The sequence below is a fragment of the Dendropsophus ebraccatus genome, chromosome 11 (genome assembly GCF_027789765.1).
Source record: "Dendropsophus ebraccatus isolate aDenEbr1 chromosome 11, aDenEbr1.pat, whole genome shotgun sequence".
Taxonomy (NCBI): domain Eukaryota; kingdom Metazoa; phylum Chordata; class Amphibia; order Anura; family Hylidae; genus Dendropsophus; species Dendropsophus ebraccatus.
The window spans coordinates 61,242,960-61,265,577 of record NC_091464.1 but is presented as its reverse complement, the minus strand read 5'-3'; the positions used below and the strand labels follow the sequence as shown (position 1 = coordinate 61,265,577).

General features: G+C 48.2%; 2 protein-coding genes across 8 annotated transcripts in view; one reads left to right on the top strand and one right to left on the bottom strand.

Annotated features, from left to right (window-relative positions):
• The window catches only part of PIGP (phosphatidylinositol glycan anchor biosynthesis class P), a 48,702-nt gene extending 45,343 nt beyond the window's left edge, over window positions 1-3,359 (bottom strand). For all 6 annotated transcript variants that reach the window (XM_069946213.1, XM_069946208.1, XM_069946210.1 and 3 more), the window contains exon 1: window positions 3,253-3,359. The gene's annotated coding sequence lies outside the window, so the exon portion shown is untranslated. The remainder of the gene's footprint in view (window positions 1-3,252) is intronic.
• The window catches only part of TTC3 (tetratricopeptide repeat domain 3), an 89,724-nt gene that overhangs the window by 26,226 nt on the left and 40,880 nt on the right, over window positions 1-22,618 (top strand). The window contains exons 1-4 of one of the 2 annotated variants that reach the window (XM_069946207.1): window positions 3,498-3,710; window positions 16,405-16,567; window positions 17,272-17,320; window positions 19,444-19,525. In XM_069946207.1, the coding sequence (XP_069802308.1) occupies window positions 3,582-3,710; window positions 16,405-16,567; window positions 17,272-17,320; window positions 19,444-19,525 (423 nt within the window). In that variant the 5' untranslated portion in view covers window positions 3,498-3,581. Of the gene's footprint in view, window positions 1-3,497; window positions 3,711-16,404; window positions 16,568-17,271; window positions 17,321-19,443; window positions 19,526-22,618 lie in introns of those variants that run through there. The other variant, XM_069946206.1, reaches the window with a different exon arrangement.

Here is a 22,618-nt window from a genome sequence, read left to right as displayed (position 1 = left end):
TGTTCGGACCATCCCTAATCCTAAGTTCACACTGAGTAAATCAGGCGGAATCCTGTCTGCCTCAGTGTGCCATAGCCCATTCATGGGAGAGTGCGCTCCTCCACTGTCTCCGCTCTCTGCCCAAAGAAGTGACAGGTCACTACTTTAAACGGAGAGCGGCGGCAGCAGAGGAGCGCGCGCTCTCCCATAGACTGGCTATGGTACACTGAGGCAGGCAGTATTCCGCGGCGGAAAGTTCGGAATTCCGTCTGATTTACTCAGTGTAAACATGAGTATGTGTAAACAAGTATACTGAAAAAACTAGAACTCCATTCCATTATATTACTGACTGTAGACGTCCATCTAAAAACACCGTTCTGCTGCGCATGCTGGGCTATTTTGTCTGTTAAAATTGTGGATGGTACCCTTTTAAGTGAATGTGTTGTGTCCAGTGTTATTTGAATCCTTTATTGTGGGATCCGCCCTGTGCCATTTTCATTGTGTGGCTTCACTAATGGAGTCAAGCAATAGAAATGCTAATTAGCTGTATGAACATAGACTAATCTAGTCGGCTGAAAAATATTAACCCCCTTCCCAACCAAGGACGTAACTGAACGTCCTTGGTTGGGTAGGGATGTTCAGATCGGGGGTCACGCGGCTTCCCAGGGAACTTCTTATTACTGTGTAAAAAATAAAGTTTTCCTCTAGAGTTGAGCGAACCGGGTTCGATTCCATCCGAACCCGAACGTTCGGCATTTGATTAGCGGTGGCTGCTGAACATGGATAAAGCTCTAAGGTTGTCTGGAAAACATGGATAGAATGACTATACCCATGTTTTCCACATAGCCTTAGGGCTTTATCCAACTTCAGCAGCCAGCGCTAATCAAATGCCGAAAGTTCGGGTTCGGATTGACTCGAGCATGCTCCAGGTTCGCTCATCTCTAGTTTTTTCATTAATAAAAAATCCCCTCCCCAAATAAAAATTTATATCACCCCCCCTTTCCCATTTTATAAATAAACATATTTGGTATCGTCACGTGAGTAGTCGCCCGAACTATTAAATTATCACATTCCTCATCTTGCACGGTAAACAGCGTAAGCGCAAAAATCCGCCAAAGTGCAAAATTGTGCATTTTTGGATGCATCAAATCCAGAAAAATTGTAATAAAAACCGATCAAAAAGTCGCATATACACAATCAAGGTACCGATAGAAAGCACAGATCATGGCGCAAAAAATGACACACCAACGAGCCCCATAGACCAAAAGATAAAACAGTTATAAGTAGAGATGAGTGAACCTGGAGCATGCTCGAGTCCATCCGAACCCGATCGTTCGGCATTTAATTATCGGTGGCTGCTAAACTTGGATAAAGCCCTAAGGTTGTCTGGAAAACATGGATATAGTCATTAGCTGTATCCATGTTTTCCAGACAACCTTAGAGCTTTATCCAACTTCAGCAGCCCCAGCTAATCAAATGCCAAACGATCGGGTTTGGATGGACTCGAGCATGCTCGAGGTTCGCTCATCTCTAGAATAGAGTGATTTTAAGGAGCATATAGATTTTTTTAAAAGGTTTTAATTTTTTAAAAGCCATCAAATAAAATAAGTTAGGCTAGGTTCACACTGCGTTTTTGCAATCCGTTTTTTATCATGTTTTTTGCAAAAAACGGATGAAAAAAAAAAACGGATGCGTTTGTGTGCATCCGTTTTTCCATTGACTTCCATTGTAAAAAAAAAAAAAAAAAACAGATCAAAAAGGATCTGTTTTTTTTTTTTTTTTTTAACAGACACAAAAGTAGTGTCAGCTATGTTTTTGTGTCCGTTTTGATCCGTTTTTTTTACAATGGAAGTCAGTGGAAAAACGGATCAAAACGGATGCACACAAATGCATTCGTTTTTTTTTGCAAAAAAAGGCTGAAAAAAACAGATTGCAAAAACGCATTGTGAGCCTAGCCTTACACAGGTTACATATCGTTGTAATCGTACTGACTTGAGGAACATAGATAATGTCAATTTTACCATAGGACTAGAGATGAGCGAACCTAGAGCATGCTCGAGTCCATCCAAACCCGAACGTTCGGCATTTGATTAGTGGTGGCTGCTGAAGTTGGATAAAGCTCTAAGGTTGTCTGGAAAACATGGATACAGCCAATGACTATATCCATGATTTCCACAGCATCCAACTTCATCAACTTCACAGCCACCACTAATCAAATGCTGAATGATCGGGTTCAGATGAACTCGAGTATGCTTGAGGTTCGCTCATCTCTACATTGGACATATGGAATTTTACTGCGCAAATATTTTTTTCCTGGTTTCGCAGCATATTTTATGGAAAAATTAAGTTGGTCATTGCAGAGTACAATTAGTGGCGCAAAAAATAAGGGTTCGTGTGGGCCTGTAGGTAGGAAAAAAAGTGCTGTGGCCTTTTAAACGCGGAGGAAAAAAGCAAAAACGAAAATTCGCCCGGTCCTGAAGGGGTTCAGACGTGTCAAACTGCAGCCCTCCAGCTGTTTTAAAACTACAATTCCCATCATGCCTGGACAGCCAAAGCTAAAGCTTTGGCTGTCCAGGCATGATGGGACTTGTAGTTTTGCAACATCTGGAGGGCTGCAATTTGACATCCCTGAGTTATGCTGCGTTTACACGAAACGATAATTGGCCCAATCGTACGATTAACGATGTTGGAGTAACGATTTTTTTTTCATAACGGTCAGCGTTTAGACGGTACGATATATCGTACGGAAATTCATTTTGCTATCGCTTAAGCCTATCTCGCACATAGGTTAAATCGGCGAACGACTGTTTACACGGAACGATCTGCAAATTTTTTGCAAACGACGATTTTATAACATGTTGTAAGATCAAAATGAACGATTTCTCGCTCATCGTCTGATCGTTTACAGCGTTTACACGTACGATTATCGTTTGAATTTGATCGTTATCATGCGAATTCGCACGATAATCGTTCCGTGTAAACGCAGCATTAGATGGTCACATTAAAATACATGAGGGATGTTTTGATGTGATGGCTGTGGTCTTTAGATGCATCTCTTTGTTTTCTTGAGTAAAACCGCATGGCAGCTGATGGCTTTGTGGTGTGTGAACACGGCCATGAAACTGAAATCGATCCATGATTCATTGTTAGTTCCGTTTCTATCCTTGCGTGAAAACAACCAGGATGGATGTTTTTTTTCTCCTATTGTATAGATAAACATAACAATTCGAGCCTGTTTATAGTGAACACACTAGATTACTGTGCGTGACTGACTTTATAAAGAGGACGTCCTCCCAACAAGTCCATTTTAGTCCTAACCGTCCCCTCATCGGTTTGTGTGACTCAGGACGTGGTCTAAAGAGCCGCACAGCTTTCTGCTTTCCCCGCCGTCCTTTAGACCAATGAGGAGGCCGGATGCGAGTCACGTGACACGTCGGCCGTCGGCGCTCTATCCTGTTTTGTCTCTTGGTTGCTTGCGTTTTGTGTGGTGCTCACTCAGCCAATGAGAACGCAGGGGGTTGGTCACGTGGTGCCCATGCCAGGGTGTAGCGTCTGAGGCGTTCCGTCACTTTTGGTTTAGTTCCGTGTCCGTGGGTTACAAGATGGAGCAACCCTGCTGCCTGCCCGCCGCCGGTGCGTCACCTCACTGCCGGTACTGGGAGGAGCTTATGGGGGAGCAAGTGACTGCGGAGCCGGTGAGAGTGTCCCGGAAGATGGTCAGGATAAAGAAGGTTTGTGTGTGTAGTGACCGGACAGACGTGACTGGCTGATAGCTCTTCATCATTGTTCTCCAACCTGCGGCTCTTCAGGTGGTGCTAAACTACAACTCCCATCATGCCCCAATGTCTTTCATCTCTCACGGCATGATGGGCAGGGCCGTATTTATCACTAGGCACCCGTGGTCCGGTGCCTAGGGCAGCACCTTGCAGGGGGGCAGCACCAGGGAGCAGGGGGACAGAAAAGAACTGTCTCCCACCTCCTGGTCAGACTTGCCAGTAAATCTGGTGACTTTTTGAGGGGGGTGGGGGAGGTATGTTCAGGTCTGCTATGGCTGTGACGCCTGGAGCTATTACCTACCAATCTACCAATCCTGTGGTGAGAATTCCATCAGACAACATGCAGACGGCTCTAATCATTGATTCAATGTGGAAATTTATCTTATAAGCCGTTAAAAACCATGAAAATGTGATTCAATGCTTCTACAAGTAAAGAAATGCATGTGGCCAAATACACGCTCCCCCACGCTGGGGCGTCTTCAGGCTTTGTGCCTAGGGCAGCAGCAGCTGTTAAAGGATACCTGTCACCCCCCCCTACCCCCCCCCCCCCCCCCCCCCCCCCCCCGTGACGGGCTCCCGACCCCCCGTTAGAGCCCCCTATACTTACCTGATCCCGCCGGGTCCTCTTTAATACGTCCCTGATGATGGGAGTTGTAGTTTGTATAGAAAATGCTGTATGGTAGTGTTACATTGTACCATTATATACCTTTCTGTTATAGATTTGTCTCATTCCTTGCGTTTTGTTGCCCTATGCTATATGCTATGATTAGGAGTACAGGTCATAGTTCACACTACGAAATTGTGAATTTAAGGGGGGGGGCACTTTATGGACCGGCAGACATGTCACATAGTAAACAGGAGCTTCTGTGGGGGGTTCTTAAAGGGGTTCCCCCGGCCTGGGGGCTTTTTTTTTTTTTTACACGGCCGGGGAGGAGGTGGCTGAGGGCAATGACGTCCACTCACCTCCCCAATTCCAGCGGTGGGTCCCGTATCATAGAGCTCAGGTCCCCGCTGCACGGCCACTTCCTGGTCTCTGACGCAGGCTTAAGACGTGACGTTTAAAGTCCACTCAGCCAGTCAGTGACAGAGGCGAAACAGAGATCCCGCCTCTGTCACTGAATGGCTGAGCGAACTTGAAATGCCACGTCTCAAGCCTGTGTCAGAGACCAGGAAGTGGCCGTGCAGCGGGGACCGGAGCTCTATGATACGGGACCTGCCGCTGGAACTGGGGAGGTGAGTGGACGTCGTTGCCCTCAGCCACCTCCTCCCCGGCCATATAAAAAAAAAAAGCCCCCAGGCCGGAGTACCCCTTTAATCAGGATTAAAAGGAAACTGCTTCTTTCTGGTAAAAACAGCTCCATCCCTGTCCTCAGGTCGTGTGGTATTGCAACTCTGCTTTACTTCTATGGAACTGAGCTGCAATACTGCACCCAAACGGAGGATGAGAGACACTGATTTTTAAAAATCTTGGATAATACCTTTAACCCCATATATCTGTATATGGATTGGGATACATAAAACCTGGAATTTTCCCTACAGACTCATAACCCTTTCACTGCTTACTACATTAGTTTCTGAGAAGCAAAGTGCAGACAAAAGTGAAAGTGAGCAGTGCAGGGACGTTGTGTGATGGGCAGTGCAAGGACAGCATCAGGTTACTACGCTATTTGTTGTATTACGTGTGTGCGCGTTTCCATAGAGGCATTTGGAGTGAACATTCAACAACAAGTCCCCATTGATCCCCCTGTGTTGCTGACCGTCCCTGAATCATCATCATAAATGTGAGCTTAGTTTCCATCTTGTTTGTAATGTACTTGTTACGGTCCTGTTAGCCCCAGCGATTAACTGCCAAAGATTTGAAGCCAAAGCCAGAAACAGACTATAAACAGAGATCAGGTCATAAAGGAAAGCCTGAGATTTTCCCTCTTTTCAAATCCATTCTTGGCTTTGGCTTCAAATCTTTGGCAGATAATCTGTCAAAAATGGACCTTTAAAGAGTCACTGTCGTATTTTTTTTTTTGCAGAAATCAATAGTACAGGCGATTTTAAGAAACTTTGTAATTGGGTTTATTAGCCAAATCTGCCATTATCTGCATGTAAAAAGCCTTTTCCCAGGTCCCCCCCTCCTTCCTCTTTTTCATCCACTCTGAAAAATCTGAAAATTGTGACTTGTTGCAGGAGACGTCCCCTGTCTGCTCTAGGGAGAGGGGAGGGGGGAGGAGGAAGGAGGGAGTTAGCCGGCAGCAGAAAGCAGATAACAGAGGATTACAGGCACGGAGCTGGGTGACAGCTGTAATCAGAGCTCAGACAGGTCACTGGTGACTGTCCAAGAAGATAAGGGGTGAGATATTTGTAGATTAACTCTTTGTTGTCCTGTTTTGGTCTTTTCTTTAGCTCTCTCCATAGAAGAACAATGAAGACAGGGGGGAGAGCTTCAAACTGCTTTTTCATGATAAAAATGCATTTTTCGGATAATAAACCCAATTACAAAGTTTCTTAAAATCGCCTGGACTATTGATTTCTGCAAAAAAAAAATTCACGACAGTGACACTTTAAGCAAGTTAATAGAGTAACTGGCAAATGCTCGTTCTTCAGCTCCTCCGATCGTTTTGATGGTTGACCCCTCAAAGCAGTGGTCAGGTGATGATAGATGATTGTTAGGGGGGATTTCCCCCCCAGTCTTCTCCTCTGCATGATCGCACTGAGGAGGATTTTAGGTGAACTTAAAAAAATAATAATAATAATTATGAGCCTGTGATGCATGATTGGTGCGCACCTCACAGGTAGGAGGATGTCCACCATTGCTGCTGTTACTCCATGTATTTGCCCCTTAGTATATAGTATATTAGAAAGGTCCATGGTGTCCCCTAGTGGACAGCAGTGGTATTTATCTGCAGGATGTATCAGGAGCTCAGCGATAGTGAGACATTTGTTACGTTCATCTACCAATTTCCACGTAAACCTGCCCCCGAGCTGGATAGGACACATATTGGGGATTTATCAAAGGGTGCAAAACACTGGTGTAAACTGCCCACAGCAACCAATCACAGCTCCTCTTATTTTAACAGAGCTGTAAGCTGAGCTGTGATTGGTTGCCATGGGAAGTTTACACCCTTTTATAAATTTCCCCCAATATGTCTATATTATCTGTTTGCCGTTCTACAGTGTTCTGGTTTTCATAGCCCAGTATTAGATGCTCTTAAAGGGGAACTATCGGCAGAATTGATGAATCTAACCTGCTGATAGCTCCCAGGACCCTGAGGAGGGAGATATGTGTGTAACCTTCCTCCCCAATGCTGGCAGTGCTCCTTACAGTGCACCAGAGTGAAGATTACTCCGACGATCAGTGTGGGAACAGGGCTGAGGATTAATGTAACAGATAACCTTTCTCCTCAGCATCCCAGGCGCTGTAAGGGGCAATCAGCAGGTTAGATTCGTCTTAACCTGCTGATAGTTCCCCTTTAATCTTCTCTTTGATTCACCCATCACTTACGTTGTGTTGCGCAGCATTTGCATCTTGCCAATACCCAATGGATACAACTTACCCCTCCCCCGACTACATTCTACAAGCATAAACATTATTCAGGGCACCCTAGTAGATCCAGATACCTGGGCTTCGCTGTGCTAGTCTTGTCTGAGTGGTGGCTTAAAGGGGTATTCCCCCCCCCCCCCCCCCCCTCCAAGAGCTAAAAATAAAATGCTCCCAAACCTAGCTGGTGTTACTCACCAAGTCCCCCTGAGAATTTTGAGCTGTCTCCCATCAGCTGCTTCCGTTCCATAGTTACAAGTTTTTTAAAAAAGCCGAACTACATCCAACATGGCGTGGGCCAGAAAACTACATCTCCCATCATGCAATGCTTATGTCTGATTGGTCCATGATGTAGCAGAGCTGATATGCACAAGATATAGCAGAGTTGACTGAGTTGCATAGCATAGTTGTGATGGTTACATAGCAGTGCTGAGCGTGTGACATAGCAGAGCTGTCCGAGGGACATAGCAGAGCTGAGTGTGCGACATAGCAAAGCTGTCCAAGCGACATAGCAGAGGTGAGGGTGCGACATAGCAGAGGTGAGGGTGCGACATAGCAGAGGTAAGGCAGAGGTGAGCTGCATCACATCAGGGGTGTCACTTTGGTGTCTGTTCTTATAAGACCTCGGTTCGGGGGGGTTGGGGGTTGGGTCTTGCTGCCGATGATGAGTTTGGGGGGGGGGGGGGGGGGGGGTAAGAGTGCTGCCGCGGGCCGCAGGTAATTGGTTCGGGGGGGGGGGGGGGGATGTTGCCGCGGGACGCCGATGATGAGTTCGGGCGGGGGGCTAAGAGTGCTGCCGCGGGCTGGCGGTGAAGGGGGGGCAAATACCCCTTTAAGTCAATAATTTTGTCACGTTTTCTTTACCATATTTTTTTTTTTTTGCTGTCCAGATTCCCTTCACGTTCGTGGAGTCTTAGAGCTTGTTCACATGATCTGTGCCGCGAGGACTGCGGTACGGATCCCCTAGCCAGGGCCCTCCTGTTGCCCGGCACGAATTACCATCCCACCCCCCCAGCAGAGAGAGAGAGCACGATATGTGCTCTTGTCATCCCATCTACTACTTACCTATTGCTCGCGCTCACAGGTAGTGGCTGCGAGAGGAAGGCAGCATAGTCCAGGCCACTTGTGGTGAACAATGAAGCCGGTCAGCACGAGGGAAGAGGTGAGTAGTAGATGGGATGACAGGAGCGCACATCATGCTCTCCTGTCATCTCTGCGGCTGGGGGGGTGAACCATGCCGCGATCCGCACTAGGACGTGTCCTATTTTTCGTGGCTAGGATCACCTGAATGGCCACATTCACTTCAATGGTCTCTAAAATTGTCCGTGGTCGCGGATCCACGACCATGGACAATTTAGGGTCGTGTGAATACAGCCTCATTTTATGTTCCCACCTTTTCATGATCCCTCATTCCCAACACAAGTTGCTAACTCAACCTTTCCAACTGTAAAATTCCATAATCCTATGTATCCACCCCGGATAGAGACCTGCCGCTGGTAGGAAATGAATCACCTCCTTAGGTTATCTAAAATTCTCTTGGGCTCTAAACTCTCTTTCGAGTTTCCCAGAAAGTTCCTGGCGAGGAGTCATTCAGTCTCAACAACATATAATTTCCTGAATACTATTGTTGGTGCTTCTGCTACCAATGACTGATAGACTCTGATAGAACAGGACTTCTCGCTCTTATATTCCCCCCCATAACCCCTCTCCACTGATCTGGTGTAGTTGTACATTACCTCCTACCAGTCTGAGTACGAGAGAACATGTTGAAGCGCTGTACGGATATGGCGAGAGAAAGGAGCTGCTGCACCTAACCAGATACCAGTCTCTGGTCTCACTTACCTTAAAAATCTCTACACAGGAACATCATTTATTTCTGTGTATTTATTAATATACTGACTAAAACTCTGATGTGACGTTGTGATGAGTATTTTTGGACTTATGTAAATATTGGTTGATAATTGCAGAACAAAACCTTCTTTCACTTTAAATACTTTTGTTTCCATTCTATATGGTTTTCGGTCTGTAATAGTAAAAGGAAACATTGTTTAAACTAGGGATGGTTGAACCGAGTTCGGTTCGGGTTCATACGACCCCGAACGCTCGGCAATGATTCCCGCTTTCTGCACGCTCCGTGGAGAGGGTAGATACAGCGGGAGGACCGCCTGGAAAACTGGGATACAACCATAGCCATAGGCTGTATCCCAGTTTTCCAGGCGGTCCTCCCGCTGTATCCACCCGCTGCACAGAACGGGCAGACAGCCGGAATCTGATGCCAAGCGGCAGTTTCGGACCATCCCTAGTTTAAACCCTTCATGACTGGGTTGTTTTAGGTCTTCATGACGAGGGTAAAATGTGGAATACCGCACTATCATCGACCCCCCATGTAATAGGCTCTGTAGATGAGCGTAAACAATAGTAAAAAGAGGATTTTTTTATACTCACCGTAAAATCCTTTTCTTGTGGCTTCATTGGGGGACACAGCACCAGTGGGTATAGGCTACTGCCACTAGGAGGCGACACTAGACAGAAGAAGAAGTGACTCCGCCTGGCAGCCTATACCCCTCCTACAGACACCAGGCTAACTCAGTTTAGTCACAAGCAGTAGAAAGTAGTAACGAAAACAGGCAAAAAAAAAAAAAACCAGGCTGGTCCCCGGAACGAAAACCCCAAGAACAGAACAAGCCCCGGGAGCACAACCTCAAACAGGGTGGGAGCTGTGTCCCCCAATGAAGCCACAAGAAAAGGATTTTACGGTGAGTATAAAAAAATCCTCTTTTCTTGTGCCTGTCATTGGGGGACACAGCACCAGTGGGACGTACAAAAGCAGTCCCAGAGGGTGGGGAAAGAAGATTACAATCCCCATGCGGCCTGCCTAACGCACGGCGGCCTGCAGAACCTTGCGGCCCAGACTGGCGTCAGAGGAAGCCAGGATAGGGACCTGATAAAACTTTGAAAAAGTGTGAACTGAAGACCAGGTGGCGGCCTTGCAGACCTCGGACACTGAGGCCTGATGGCGAACCGCCCAAGAGGCCCCCACAGCTCGAGTAGAATGAGCGGTGACCCGAAAAGGAGGAGCCCTGTCACGAACGCGGTAGGCCTCTGCGATGGCTGCCCTGATCCAACGCCCAATGGTGGTCTTGGAAGCCGCCAGCCCCTTGCGGGGACCCGACGGGACCACGAACAAGGAATCCGAGCGGCGGAAGGGAGCAGTGACTGCCAAGTAGATCCGTATGGCCCGGACAAGGTCCAAACAATGCAGGGACCGTTCCCTAGGATGGGAGGGCGCAGGGCAAAAAGAGGGGAGAATGATGTCCTCATTAAGGTGGAATGCAGACACGACCTTCGGCAGGAAGGAAGGAAGAGGACGAAGCACCACCTTGTCCTTGTGAAGGACCAGATAAGGGGAGCGACAAGAGAGCGCTGCCAGTTCAGACACCCTACGGATGGAGGTAATCGCCACCAGGAAGGCGACTTTCCAAGAAAGGAAACAGAGAGACACCTCCCGAAGAGGCTCAAAGGGAGGACCTTGTAGAACCTCGAGGACTAAATTAAGGTCCCAGGGCTCTAAAGGCTGACGAAAAGGAGGGGCCAAATGGACCACCCCCTGAAGAAAGGTCTTCACCTGGGGGCGGAAAGCGAGAGCCCGCTGAAAAAGAACAGACAGGGCGGAAATCTGCGAACGCAAAGTGGAATGACTGAGGCCTTTATCCAGCCCGGACTGTAAAAAGGAAAGAATCTTGGGCGTGGAACACACCAAGGGGTGAAAATTATTCTGTTCGCACCAAGAAAAGAAGGACTTCCACACGCGATGGTAGACCCGAGCTGACTGAGGCTTACGGGCCTTAAGCATGGTTTGGATGACTGGTTCCGAGAACCCACGAAACCTCAATACCGCGGCTTCAACAGCCACGCCGTCAAACTCAGCTGAGGTAAATTGGGGTGGAATATTGGCCCTTGTGAAAGGAGGTCGGCCCGCAGGGGAAGGCGCCAGGGGGCGTCGGCCAGGAGGTGCACTACGTCGGCGTACCAGGACCGGCGCGGCCAGTCTGGAGCGACAAGAATGGCGGGAACGCCGAGTGCCTTGATGCGCTTCAGGACTCGTGGGAGAATGGGCAGAGGAGGAAAGGCGTAAACCAGGGGGAACTGCTCCCATGGGGTCACCAAGGCGTCGACCGCGAACGCGCAAGGATCCCGGGCCCGAGTCACATAGATGGGGAGTTTGTGGTTCAGCCTGGAGGCGAAGAGATCCACATCTGGGGATCCCCACCGCCGGCAGATTTGAAGAAACACCTCGGGATGTAGAGCCCATTCGCCCTGATCCAGTCTTTCGCGGCTGAGGTAGTCCGCCGCCCAATTGTCCACCCCGGGAATGTGGACTGCCGAGAGAGCTGGAACAACCCGCTCCGCCCAACGGAGAATGCGAGCGGCCTCGGTCATGACAGAGCGGCTCCTGGTGCCGCCTTGACGGTTCAGATAAGCAACGGCGGTGACGTTGTCGGTCTGAACACGGACCGGATAACCCCTCAGGCGATCGGTCCACTGAGACAGGGCGAGAAAGATGGCCCGGAGCTCCAGGATATTGATGTGAAGCCGAGCCTCTGTCGGCGACCAAGAGCCCTGAGCTGTGTGGCTCCCGAAGACAGCCCCCCACCCGGACAGGCTGGCATCCGTAGAGACGACCAGCCAATTGAGGGGGAGGAACGAGCGGCCGAGGAGGACCACCGGAGACGTCAACCACCAAAGAAGCTCCCTGCGAACAGCAGGGGACAGGAGGATCTTCTTGTGGAGAGACAGAGGGGACCTGTCCCACTGTGACAGAATCGCTTGCTGCAGAGGGCGCGAATGAAACTGAGCAAAGGGGATCGCCTCGAAAGAGGAGACCATCTTGCCCAGGACTCGCATGCAAAGGCGAATCGAACAGGGGGCGCCCGAGCGGAGCAGAGAGACTGCCGAGCGCAGGGAGGCAACTTTGTTTGGAGGAAGGAGGACGCGGGCCATCTCGGTGTTGAATAGCATCCCGAGAAACTCCATAGAGCGGGAGGGAAGTAGGGAAGATTTTTGGTAATTGATCACCCAACCGAAATTGGTCAAGAGATCGAGTGTGATCTGGAGGCTGGACAAAGTGTCCTGCTTGGAGCGGCCCTTTACCAAAAGGTCGTCCAGGTATGGCAGGACAGCCACCCCCTTTGACCGAAGCAGAGCCATCAAAGGTGCAAGGATCTTGGTAAAGACCCGAGGCGCCGTGGCGAGCCCGAAGGGCAGGGCAACGAACTGGAAATGTCCAGAACCGACGGCGAAACGTAGGAAACGTTGATGACTGGCTGCAATGGGAACATGCAGATAGGCGTCGCGGATGTCTATAGAAGCAAGAAATTCGTCCTGCTCTAGAGACGCGACCACCGACCGCAAGGATTCCATGCGGAACCGCCGAAGGCGAACAAACCTGTTCAGCCGTTTCAAATCCAGGATGGGACGGACCGAGCCGTCCTTTTTGGGGACTGTGAACAGATTGGAATAGAATCCCTGGAAGTGCTCGGAGGGAGGAACTGGGACCACAACTCCTTGAGCTAGGAGATTCCGAACCGCCCGAAAAAGCTCGGAAAGCCGCGCCGAAGAGCGTGGGAGATTTGATGGAAAAAAGCGAGGAGGCGGCATGGACGCGAACTCGATTTTGTATCCTGAAGACACCACCTCCCGTACCCACACATCGGGCACATGGGCGAGCCAAATCTCCTTGAAGGAGAGCAGACGACCCCCTACTTGAGGGGGAGACCCGACAGGGAAAGGACCATCAGGAAGAAGACTTGGGGGCAGGACCCTTAGAAGGGCGAGAACGGGGCTGCCAGGAGGGGCGGGGTTTGAAAGAGGGCTTCCTAGAAGGAGCTGGAGGCGCATCCTTAGCCGGGCGACGACGCGCCGGAGGCTCAAAGGAGCGGAAACGGCTAGAACGCCTGTGAGGCTGAGGGCGCCGGGACCGGTTTTGAGGGAGCAAGGAACTCTTCCCCCCTGTAGCGTCCCAGATTATTTTATCAAGCCGCTCCCCGAAAAGTCTGTTCCCTGCAAAGGGAAGAGAAGTCAGAGCCTTCTTGGAGGCGGCATCAGCTGACCAGCATTTTAACCAGACAGATCGTCGGATGGCTACAGAGTTAGCCAGGGCCCGCGCAGACAAACGAGCGGCTTCCTGAGAAGCGTCGCACAAGTATTTGGACGCATGCAGAATCTGCGAGGCCAGAGACAGGAGATCCTCACGCGGGGTGTCCAGGGAGAGGTCATGGACTAACTGCCTGGCCCAAGAGGAACAAGCCTTGCTGACCCAGGATGCGGCAAAGGTAGGACGTAGGGCCGAACCAGCCGCAACAAAGACAGACTTCGAAAAAGCGTCGATTTTCTTGTCGACTGGGTCAGTGAGTGAAGCACCATCTGCCAGAGGCAGAGTAGTTGACTTGGAAAGTCGAGAAACCGGAGGGTCCACAGATGGGGGCACTGTCCATGTAGTGACCAAGTCAGGGGAGAAGGGAAACAAGGCCTCGGCACGCTTAGAGGATGGAATCCGCCGGTCAGGGTGATTCCACTCCTTGGCTAGAAGATCTTCAAAATCCCTATGGTTGGGAAAAACCAAAGGCTGTCGCTTATGGCGACTGAAAGAGACTTCACTCCTTGAAGTAGAAGGGGACTCTTCTTCAATATGTAAGGTGTCCCGCACTGCACGGATCAAGGCTTGCACTGCAGAGGCCAGCTGATCCTCCCTGTCGGACTCTGAGGCAGAGTCAGAGGGGTCCCCCGAGGAGGCGGAGAGGGGTCGCTGGGAAGCGGAACCGCCTGCAGTGGATCTGTCCGGAGAAGGGTCTGAGGAACACCTAGAAGGTGACCGTGAGACAGAGAGTCTAGATCTCTTATGACACCGTCCTCTGGAAGGCGAGTCAGGAGATACCCTGGAGGGTCCCGCCGCTGGAGGCGCTTGGGAAGGCAACCGCTCAATGGCATGGATCATGACCTGGGACAGCTTAGAGAGGTCACCAATCGCCTGGGACAGGGACCTAGCCCACTCAGGGGAGGCTACATCTGAACCTGCAGGGGAGGTCTCCTGGGAGGTGGCACTAGGGTTAAGGCATAGCAGACAGAGGGGGCCAGGCTGACCGCAGGGGAACTTTTTATTGCAGCGAGCACACGCAAAGTGTGTCGCCACAGCCGCAGGAGCGAGCTGCCTAGGGGGCTCGTCCCGGGGACCAGACATGGTAGCTAGGGCTGGTAGCCTGGGGAGTGGAGGAGGGGAATATCACCCACTGGGTGAGCCTACCCGACACTGGAGCTGCTGCCGCACTGGATGCTGGCGCTGCACTAGATGCTGGAGCACGCTGGAACTGCACTGGAAGCTGGAGCTGCACTGGATGCAGGGACTGCACTGTATGCTGTGGATTCTGAGCTGCTGCTGCTGTGCACAGGGAGCTGGCAGGCAGAGAGAACAGCAGGAGGCCACAAGCTGCTGCGGAGACGAGAGGAGGAAGGGAGGGGGCACAGGAAGGAGCAGGTGGGGGCTACAGGAGTAGCCAATAAGAGGCAAGCCAGCGGCGGGAAGGGCCGAAAACGGGCGGGCGCTCCGCCCCCGTGACGTCACTCGCGTGCGCCGATGCGGCCTAGCTCCGGCAGAAGCCGGGGGCTAAATTTATGGGCAGGCCGGCGGCAGCGAGACGGCGGCGCGGAGCGCTGAAAAACGCGGCCGCCGGCAGAAGGGAATGGAGAAGAGCCCGGCAAACCACCCGGTCGCCCCTATGGAGCTGCTGCCTGCGGGCAGGAGCTCCAGAGACTCCCTCCACCCCCTCTCCCTGAAGAAAGAGGCCCGCACAGACCATCCTGCTCAGGGCCTCTGAGGGGGAAGGCAGGGAGGGAGAGAGGCAGAAAGGAGAGAGAGACAGGGGGGAGAGATATTTAGGTGCCCTGGTAGGATGACCCCCCCCCCCCCCCCCCCCCCCCCAGATTCCAAGGAAGGCTAAGGACAGGAATACTCACCTGTCCGGCGTCTTCAGGTGCGCGCAGGGTCACCCCTTCGGTCACCTCGCACCTTAGTGGGGGACCGGTATCCTGCCGCAGGGAGCGGGCGTTGGGGGACGGGTGACCGGCGCAGGGAAAAGAAACTTCCCATGCACCCTCAGGGGGAACTGCGTCTGATGTGGCAGCCCACGCCGACGGTCCCCCTGATAACCTAAAAGAAAAGAAAAAGAAATAAAAAATGGAGGTGCATGGCACCTGTGTCTACCTCTACGGACACTAGACTAAAACTGGGTTAGCCTGGTGTCTGTAGGAGGGGTATAGGCTGCCAGGCGGAGTCACTTCTTCTTCTGTCTAGTGTCGCCTCCTAGTGGCAGTAGCCTATACCCACTGGTGCTGTGTCCCCCAATGACAGGCACAAGAAATATAAACTAGTGTAAACTGCCCACAGTTCCTCAACCAGTCCCAGCTCTTCTTTCACCTTACCAGAGCTAAAAGCTGAGCTGTGACTGGTTTCTGTGGGCCCTTTACCACAGTGTATATTTTGCACCCTTTGAGAAATCTTACCCGTTGTGTTTAGTAGATGTCACTGCTGTAGTTTATTTGGTGGACATTTTTTACAACACAGCAAATTGGAACATTTCCAACATTTATAAGTTCACAGTAAACACTTGCAAAAATAGCCCAGCAAAACACCATACTGGTAAAGCTGCATTCTATCTGGCCTTGGGCATGTACCGCAGTACTTCCTGGAGACTCCTGGTGTACTCATTCAGTACACAAGATACAAATGTGTGTAAAGGGCCACAGGAAATATTGATCTTGTAAAATTGAAGTATCCCATTATTAGGCTACTGTGATTTGTCTGGCCTTGCTGTATGTGTCCTTATTTGTGTTTATGTTCTAATTATTATTATTATTATTATTATTATTATTATTATTATTATTATTATTATTATTATTATTATTATTATTATTATTATTATTATTATTATTATTATTATTATTATTATTATTATTATTATTATTATTATTATTATTATTATTATTATTTACTTTTATATATTATTATATTATGTATAGGTTTCTGACTATGAACTGTGTATATAATAAATGTATACATTATTTTAGGGCCACTATCGCTTCTGTGAAGCCCTTTTCTTACTTGGGGAAACCGAACGTGCAGTGTCGTCCAATAAAAAGGCGCAGGAGGTGTGCAAGTGTTGTCCTGACGGCATCCGTGACCTAATCCAGCAGAATGGCAAATTCATCAAAGACATGGAAGCAGCAGCAGGTGAACATAGCAGCTTTTCTATCTATCTATCTATCTATCTATCTATCTATCTATCTATCTATCTAATAACTGCAGCACTCCCTGCAGTACTTCTGATGCTCGTGTTCAGAATGCATATTAAGTAATTATAAATTTTGCTAATAAGGGGCTTAGGGTACAAACACACACACCGTATACGCAGCAGATCTGCAGCAGATTTGATGCTGTGTTCAGTTATATAGATCTAATCTGCTGCGTATAGCAGCACTAAATACGCAGCATATATGGTGTGTGTGTTTGTACCCTTAGGAGCATTTGGGGTGTCACCCTGTGGCCCATCTCCAACGGGAAATGTTTCCTGCACATGTGTTGTAAAGAGGCCACTGTGCATATATGAATATACATAGTGGGGGGGGGGGTACGAGCAGGTGCTCTGGGCCGCAGGGCTACACCCCTAATTAGCATAGGGTCAATTAGGGAAGTGTTTAAAAATGCAGAAGAAAAGAAAAAGGTTAAGAACAGCGATCGAGTGGCAAGGAAAGCAGCTTTTGACAGCTCTACCTTCGTGCGTGTCACTCTGCAGCCCAGCCCTCATTTAGATTTATTGCAGAAGATCGTAAAAGTCTGTAGCACCTGTGCTCAGATAGACTGAGCAGGGAGCTGGGGAGAGAGGCACATATAAATGTACTTATTTTTTTCTTTCCCTGTTGACCAATGGCTTCAAGGAATGAAAGTGAAGAAAAGTTCTAAAAAGAAACGTACCGGTGAGAAAAAGTGAGTAATCTTTTTAATTTACCTATTTTTAATTATTTTTTTATTTTAACAGAAACCTTTCAGGTGGATCTACCCTGTTTTATCTGGTCAGACTACATTATGCCAAATAATTTAAAGGGTACTCCAGAGACTAACACTAATATATATATATATATATATATATATATATATATATATATATATATATATATATATATATATATATAATTTTTTTTTTTTAATTATTATTTTTAATTATTTTTAATTATTATTTTATTGTTAATTATTATTATTTTTAATATTTTTATTTTTAATTATTATTATTTTTAATTATTATTATGTATTTATTTTTGCTAATATGTTGGTTTGATATTTGTAATAATTTAATTATAACTTGGTTATTTTTTATTTTTTTTTAACCCCTAGACGACCCAGGACGTAGAGTTACGTCATGGAAGTCTGTCACAAGACGACCCTGGACGTAACTCTACGTCCTGGGTGTTTCTCCGGCTATGAAGCGCGCTCCGGAGCGGAGCGATCAGCAGCCGGGACCTCACCGGTAATGACACGCTGCAGCGATCGCGCTGCCGCGTGTCATTAACCCCTTAAACGCCGGGACAGCGTTTAAGTGTAAGTGACGGGGAGTCCCCTGTCACTTACTGATCGGGACCCCCGCAGTGTGACTGCGGGGGTCCCGATCGTTAAAACGGACCACCGGAGGTCTCTCACCTGCCTCCGTGCGGTCCAATCGGCAATCTGCTACACTGAGCCTGCACAGGCAGGCTCAGTGAGCAGATCGCCGATAACACTGATCAATGCTATGCCTATGGCATAGCAATCATCAGTGTAGAAATCCAAGTAGTGAATGTAAAAGTCCCCCAAAGGGACTTTAAATGTGTAAAAAAAAAAAAAGTTAAAAACACCAATACACTACCCCAAAACCCCTCCCCCAATAAAAGTTGAAATCACCCACCTTTCCCATTATATAAGTAAAACATATAAAAATAAATAAATAAGCATATAATATACCGTAGCGTGCGTAATTGTCCGAACTATTAAAGTATAACAAGCGTCATCGCAAACGGAGAATGGCGTAGACGAAAAGAGGGAAAAAAGCGGGCGGATTACTCATTTTATGTTACGTTATATTTATAAAAAAAATTAATAAAAAAGTGATCAAAACGTCCGATCTTCACAAATATGGTATTAATAAAAACTAGAGATCATGGCGGAAAAAATGACGCCCCATAGGTGAAAAAATAAAACCGTTATAAGCGTCACAATAGGCCCATTTTATTATTAACTAATTGCCAAAAAAAAAGGATTTCATAAAAAAAAAAATATATATATATAGCATTAGAGAATCTGTGTAACCTGCATATGGTTGTGTTCGGGCTGACCTATAGAGTAATAGTATCATGTCGCTTTTACCATATAGTGTATTACGTAGACACAGGAACCCCCCAAACGTTACCATATTGCATTCTATTTTACGATTTCACCTATTTATATCTTCATAAATAATATATTTGGAATTCCATCATACATGTTATGGTAAAATGAAATACGCCATTACAAAGTACAACTATTCCTGTAAAAAACAAGCACTTACATGACCTGTAGATAGAAAACTGAAAGTGCTAGAGCTCTTAGAAGGGGGGAGGGAAAATGAAAGCGCAATGATCAAAATTTGCACGGTCCACTGGGTCATTTTGGGCCTGGTCCTCAAAGGGTTAATTTAATTTACATACTTACCTCTGGTACTGACACAGCCACCTCTGCTGCTGCCAATGTTTGTATCTGGAACTACTGCAGGGCTGTTCCCAATCTCCTACTCTTGGCAGACTACAAATCCTATGGCTGCTGTAAGCAGTTCTCGGGAAACATGGCTGACTCCTATTTTCTAGTGCAGAAAATAAAATAATTGTTAGACTTATACTTGTTTTCCATAAGTTCTATAAAGGCCTTAGTTTATGGCAGAAGCTGATAGCCTTCCTCTTTTGGCTAATAAAACATAAATGCTGCTGTAGGTCTAAGGAACCATCATTTGTCTGCCATCTGTATTGTGTGTGATCAGAAGACCAAGGTAATAGAGCAAGAGTAAAGCAGGCAGACCATTCATGTGTGATCGCTTTCTTTTTAAGGATTGCCGCACAGTTCACACCTGTTGTAGAAAGCAAAGACGCAAAGGAAGCACCGAGCAAACCAGAAGATGTTCCTGATAAGGTCTGCATTATAATATAAATATATAGTTCCCCTATTGCCGTAATCTATTCTTATATGTAAAGGTCCAATACACCTTATTCTTTTGTCAGTTGTATCCATGTTCAGCCGTCAGTGCTCTCTCTACTGTCCACCAATGTCATCTCATGTCCGAGATAGAGGTTGGCTGTGAGGCAAAATCACTACTTGATGACCCCTTTGTTCAGGGAGAGATGAGCCACAGCCAGAGAGCTCTTCCTCCATTCCCCTTTAGAGAGCACAGGATTGATTGGCTGTTCTGAATGTTTTAATGCAGGGGAAGTTTGGCTGTCAGTTACTGAGAGTATATGGCCACCTTAACACGTTCAAGAGGGTCACTTATGTCTGTTTACTCATGTTCGCTGTGAGATAATCCTAGAGAATAGATTTCCAGAGGGAATTACTGAGGAACGCACAATGCAAGGAAAATATTTGTAACTTGACCACTGCGTGTTACCGTTTTCCTTGTTAGTAGAGTGTAGGGAGACATAAGCATGAAATTCATTTAAGAATTTTTACACGAATGCAGCATGAAAACTTGGCTGAATTCTCACATCCACATTATATTTCAGACCTTTATACATTGTTTATATGGTAGAAAACAGCCAAGGTTTGTTACAGAATTTGTTGCATTTGTTATAAAAATGCACCAATAAGAGTGCTAAAACTTCCTTTGTTTGACAAGGGGGTGTGGCAAAGGGAGCTATGGGAAGCTCTCAGTTCTTCAAACTGTATAAAAGAGTCCGTTCATACAACAGTTGATAAAACCGTATTGTCTTGTGTAAAGTCTGCTGAGGTTGCACAACGTCTTTGGCAAGATATGGCGTTACACTCACGTGTCTTTCTTATTGGTCTGGCTGCATAATGTAGGAGAATAGATCATTGGCTTTAGTTCAAGGTTTACTGTTTTGTATATGGGAGAGAGGAGCTGTCTGCGGTGGTTACGAGGCGTGTTATGGCTATGGACCAGTTGTGCGATAAGAGAGTTCTTGTTGTTGCACTTATTACAATCGTAAGTAATATGCTTGTTCGCTATAGAGCTGTGCTCAGGGAAGCTTGCATATGGCTTATTGTCATGCTCCTAAAACTACTGTTGTTGCTGGAGAGAAGTGACCAGAGCGGATGGGTATGTAGTGTGCCTCTTTTTTTCTCTTGGTTTGTGCAAGCGTTACTGTCATTTATAGAAAACGTTAACATGTTAAAGTTTAGTGTGTTGCTTTGGTTATTGGGAAAATACTATTTGAGAGATATGATGCACATCTCTGATTACTGTTATGGGGACGTTTTTTTGTCTTAACACTTTTTGTTTGCCCCTTGTTGCTGCACATCCGAGGGAGGGGGGGGGGCAACAGGGAGCTGTGGAGGGGTTGCGTGGATGATCTTTAGTAGTCCATAGGAGATAGCTGCAGTCTGCTGCCGCTACTTCTATTACACAGCCAGCAGACCGTCGTTAGCGTCATAGTTGTCTTTCAGCATGTTGGCTCATGATCAGCCGACATTGTGCACTGTTGGTTTTTTAACATTATTTATTACACTAAACTATTATTGGCTGTAACGGCCGTGTAATAGGACATATACTCACCTGGCTTTCACCTCTGTTGTCTCCTTCCTCCCCCTGCTCTCCCATAGAGATCACTGCAGTATACTTAATACAGCAATGATCGATCAGAAGGGATCTCCCCTCCGCGATCGCATTGCGGGGCAGGGGGGAGAGATCCCCCCACTAAACAGCAGGGAAAGGGGGAAACAATACATTTAAATGCAGCTATCAGTTTTGACAGCTACATTGAAATGTATAATTAGCGGGCACGGCAATCGGACCGCACCTGCTAATAGCTGCGGTCCCGGGCTACACATAACACCCAGGATCGCGGCAGTTCGGAGCGGGGTCTCTGAATGCCCCCACCCGCATCTGGACGTACAGTTACGTGCTGATGCGGGAAAGGGTTAAAAACTTTTTAATTCCTTCCCCCCCCCCCCCCCCTTAGGGGACTTAAACGTTTTTACATTACGTTACATATACTGATCTTTGCTATAGCATAGCATTGACAGGGCTCCAGATGGCGACCAGAATGGTCGCCAATGCGACTGACATTTTGCAAATGGCGCCCAGATTTATTAATCTGGGCGCCATTTGCGACTGGCCCCGGCGGCGGCGCGCTGTCTCTTTAAGTATCCCCGGCTGATGCGCGGCTGCCGGGGGTGTCCCATCCTATCCCCGGCAGCGCGGCGCATCAGTGAGCTGCCTGGGGCCCTGACTTCCGGCACAGGAAGCGCGCGTCAGAGACGCTTCCTGTGTCAGAAGTCACAGCCCCGGCGTACAGGGAGCTCACTGACGCGCCGCGCTGCCGGGGATAGGACGGGACACCCCCGGCAGCCGCGCATCAGCCGGGGACAGCGCCTGAAGAAGAAGAGGATCGCCGGGGGAGCGGGTTGTCAGGTGATTTTGTGTGTTTATTTTTTTTAAATACTGCTTAGCATAGAAGAAAGGGGGGGGGCATCTATAATGGGGGGAAGAGAAGGGGGGGCATCTATAATGGGGGAGAGGGGGCCATCTATAAGGGGAGGGGGTATCTAGAAGGGGGGGAGAAGAGGGGGCATCTATAATGGGGGGGGGGAGGGGGCATCTATAATGGGGGGGGGGAGGGGGCATCTATAATGGGGGGGGGAGGAGGGGGCATCTATAATGGGGGGGGGAGGAGGGGGCATCTATAATGGGGGGGAGGAGGGGGCATCTATAATGGGGGGGAGGAGGGGGCATCTATAATGGGGGGGAGGAGGGGGCATCTATAATGGGGGGGAGGAGGGGGCATCTATAAAAGGAGGGGGCCATCTATAAGTGTAGGGCAAACTGGCTGCAGACACTGGGAGATAGATATATGCACAATTATTATTATCAGGGCCCCTCAGGTGTCTGTATTGTAGGGGGTCACTTGCATTAGTCACTAGGTGAGAGATATATCTATCTATCTATATACACATCTTGTGGGGGGTCACTATGGCTGCAGTCATAAGTCTAGCTCAGTATGTATAGACTGTTGCAAGCTTTTAAAGGGAACCTGTCACCCCCGGTGACGG